The sequence below is a fragment of the Gavialis gangeticus genome, unplaced genomic scaffold (assembly GCF_001723915.1).
Source record: "Gavialis gangeticus isolate Ggan-Ray unplaced genomic scaffold, GavGan_comp1, whole genome shotgun sequence".
NCBI lineage: Eukaryota > Metazoa > Chordata > Crocodylia > Gavialidae > Gavialis > Gavialis gangeticus.
Window position 1 is genome coordinate 218,800,053 of NW_017729032.1, and position 3,624 is coordinate 218,803,676.

Below are 3,624 nucleotides of genomic sequence, written 5' to 3' on the forward strand. Positions count from 1 at the left end.
ACGCCGTGCACGGGCCCGTCCCCGCGCAGCACGCACACGGCCTTCAGCCCCTCCATGTTCCCGCGCGCAGGGCCAGGCCACAAAACACAAGCAACCAAAGAAGCAGCGCGCACTGGCGTGTTCCACCCTCTGAGCCGCGCCTTTTAAAGCCACCCTGGCGCCCTTCAGCCAATCACAGCGCTACCCCGCCCCGGTCGCACCGCCTCCTCTTCCCCACCCCTCCCTCGCAGCCAATCAGGAAACAGCAGCCGCGCCCACCCGCCAATCAAAAGGCGGAGTGCTGTTGTCGCACCAATCGGCTGCCGCGACGCTACTCCTGCTCGGAGGTGCGGGGGGGAGACCTCGTTCTGGATTTTGGCGGGGGGCGAAGTGCCCTTGCCCTCAGCCCCTTTCCCACCCTGGGAACAGCAGTGCGCATGCGTGGGCAGAGCCTGATGGGTGCGGGTCCCAGGGCTGCAAAAGCACCTGCCTTTGTCTCCTCAGCCCTGACGGGGAGGTGGGATGGATGCCTACGGCCAGACATGCTCTTGCCACGTTTAGTTCCCCCTTGCCAGGCCTGACTAGGCACAGCTCTGCAGGCTTCCTCTTGGGCGGTAGGGACGGGGCAGCTAGCCTATGCTGCAGCATGCCTCAGCTACAACTGTTACCTCCGGTCAAATATGCCACAGATGTGGGTAGGCCTACTCTAACACACCTGGGCCCACCCCACCTCTCGGGGAACCAGGCAATAGTGAGTAAAGATGAGTAAGAATTTGCTAGATGGAGGTTGAGGATTATGCATCAGTTATGGCTGCTCATGTACACAGCAATGCAGCGTGCCAGGCACAAATGTCAAATGCTATTTAAGCCCCAATTCACAGTGCCTATCTGTAGTGAGTGTTTGAGCTTCAAATCAGGGAGGCAGAAACAGGAGCTGCTTCTTACTCCAAATGCAACAGCACTGGGCATTTTCACATGTGCTCCGGATGGGGTGCTTTTAATAAGCAAGCTGTGCTAATTAAAGATGCCCATGTGGCATGTATATTGGAGGCATAGCGTATCCCTGTGGTGAGAAAAATGACAGGGTGCTTTGAACTAAAGCATATTGAATGTTCAAAGAGCACTGCTGCCATTTTCTCAGCACAGAGGTGTGCTGCACTGCTGATACACATGACACGCAAGGCTGCCAGAGCTCTTCAATTTATGTGCTCCAGCAGACTCAATTAATGGAGTCTGCTTCAAGGTGCTGTTGGAGTATGCTCCCTGCACATAAGTGCCATAGAAGACTAGATTTAGACCATTCAGAACTAAAAGCTGTCCTCCAAGCCTCCTTGGTAGTGCTAGTAGTCTACATTATACAGGCCCAAGTCTCCTTGAAAAGAGGCTGTTCTGAGCAGGGGCTTTCTGTAATAATATCACTTCAATCGGCTAGAGGAGGACTCTGGAATCTCTTTTTTGTGATGAAGGACTGTGCTTGTGCTCACAGTTCCTCCACCAGTTGTCAGAACTTTGTAGCTGATCTTTCTGAAGTTTCTGTAAAGGTAATTACATGTTTCATAACACAAGCAAAAAGCTTAATCTCACAGTCATGGGTTTTTTTTAAGTATACTTAATTGCTGTAACTTTCTTCTTCCCATAGTCTGTAGCCCTGAGGCTAGGTTGAAATTATTCCATGTTCACATGAGGAGAGATGAAAAAGCATCATGTTTATTGGCACCTGTCCAATTTGAACCTTGTAGTCAGATAAAGATGCTAGTTACACAAAGTCAGGCCAGAGATCTAGCTGATTACCTCTCGTTCTTCTCTGCTCACCTTCTGGCTTCACTTCAAGTGAGAGTGTCTCCAGCTCTTCTAGACGCTACTTCTTCTCAGAGCAACCCTGCTCCATGGCAGATTCATCATTATTGTAAAATTAAACTTAAAATTTCACTCCAAATATCTCCAAAATCTTTGTCTTAAAATTTTTTCCCAAAATAGTTGGAGAAAAGGGACATCTCCCAGCCAGTCCACCAGATGGAAGGGCAAACTATAGCATGGGTTGAGTTTGAAGGTGAAAAAGAAAAGGGAATTTTGTATTGGATTACTATAGCCAAAAATTTTGAAGATTAGAAAGGACAGAAAAACTAGGGTCTGAATCTACAATCTCCTGTGAGTGGGCATTTAGGATACCCAGTGTGTACTCAGGAAGCAGGGTCTCACAGGGGAGTTGATGATTAGAGGAGACTGAACTTTTTCCCATAGGAAAAATGTTTTATCAAAACTTGAATGATTTGCAGAACACAGTATAGGTTCTCAGGGCCAGCATAGACTTTCTTTCAAAGAACTATCCCAGGTTCAACTGCCTGGTCCTGTTGATTTAGCAGAGGCACTTGAACCTGAGTTCTGTAACCAAGGCAAGTGCCATAACCAGTGGCTCACCCCAGTTAAAACCCCCAGTTACAACACTGAGCTAGCATGTGGGACACTGTCTGATTCAGAACAAGGAGTTGAACTTGAGTTTCATTCATTTCAGGAAGTGCTGCAGCGTGGGTCTCTCACTTGCTAAGAAAGGTTTCAGTTTCATTGCACATCAGAATAAAAACAAAATTTCAAAACGTTTATATTTTTTGTGAAATGGAATTGTTTTCTGACTGGCCCTTGCAAACCTTGTAAAAATTAGAAAAAATGGGTTTTTTTGAAAGCATAATAGGAAGCAGACTGTAGAATAGAAACAAGAATACCAGGGCACTTGCAGCTTTGTGTGATACTAGACCAGCATCAGTAGCATCTGATTCTCCATTGCCCTGCTTTGCATCTACACATGCATTTAATGCTATTTAGACTTAGTGCACAGTAATTTACTGCGCAATAAGACAGCCCTGTTCGGAGCAGATTTGCTCCTTATAAGATTAAGCAGATCCAGGCCTGCTCCTGCCCTATTCTAACCTCCTCCAGTAGCCAGGGGGAGCTGCAGGGTCCCGATCTAGCTGCCCAGGTGCCAGGGGTCTCTGGGAGGGAGAGGGGAGGCAGGCTCAGCCTGGCAGAGGTCTCCATGGCAGGCAGTCTCAGCCTGGCCAGGGATGCTCTTCTGGGAGCCTGTGATGAGTACACCACGGACGCTCCCCGCCCTCCCCACGGCAGACAGGGTCCCATGTTCGCAAGGCTCTCATGGACCATCTCATCCCCCACCCCCTACAATAGGGCACCTGGGAGGTTGCCCGCAGTCCCCAGGCCTATAGCGCACCCCCAAGACAACATGCATCCTGTACAGTTTCCAATTAACAATCTTTATTTCTCTCTACCACAACACACTCCCTCCCACCCTCCCTCCCCAACAACGGCTCCCACCCAACACCCACCATCAATAAAAAACCCTCTTCCTGGTGCAACTGTTTGCAACAGTGTAGCTGGTGCAATGTCAATGGGGAATGGTGGGCTGGAGGTGCCTATGATGCAGAGCCTGGGGAGAGATGTCTAGCACCCCAGCTTTTGGCAGCACCACAGGTGTGGATACTGCAGAGAGGCTGGTGATCTGGGGGCTTAAGCAGGGCTGAGGCACTGTCCAGCCTGCTCTCCCTCCTCCTCCATGGGGCTGGGCCCAACAGGGGCCATATTCTCAGGGGCTACATGGCAGGCAGGTGAGTAGTGGGCAGCAGCCCAAATGGG

General features: G+C 49.9%; 1 protein-coding gene across 1 annotated transcript in view; it reads right to left on the reverse strand.

Moving 5' to 3' along the window:
• The window catches only part of SOD1 (superoxide dismutase 1, soluble), a 14,972-nt gene extending 14,901 nt beyond the window's left edge, over positions 1–71 (reverse strand). The window contains exon 1 of the mRNA XM_019523893.1: positions 3–71. Within this exon, the coding sequence (XP_019379438.1) occupies positions 3–56 (54 nt within the window). The 5' untranslated portion in view covers positions 57–71. The remainder of the gene's footprint in view (positions 1–2) is intronic.
• Between the last annotated feature and the right edge of the window lie 3,553 nt (positions 72–3,624).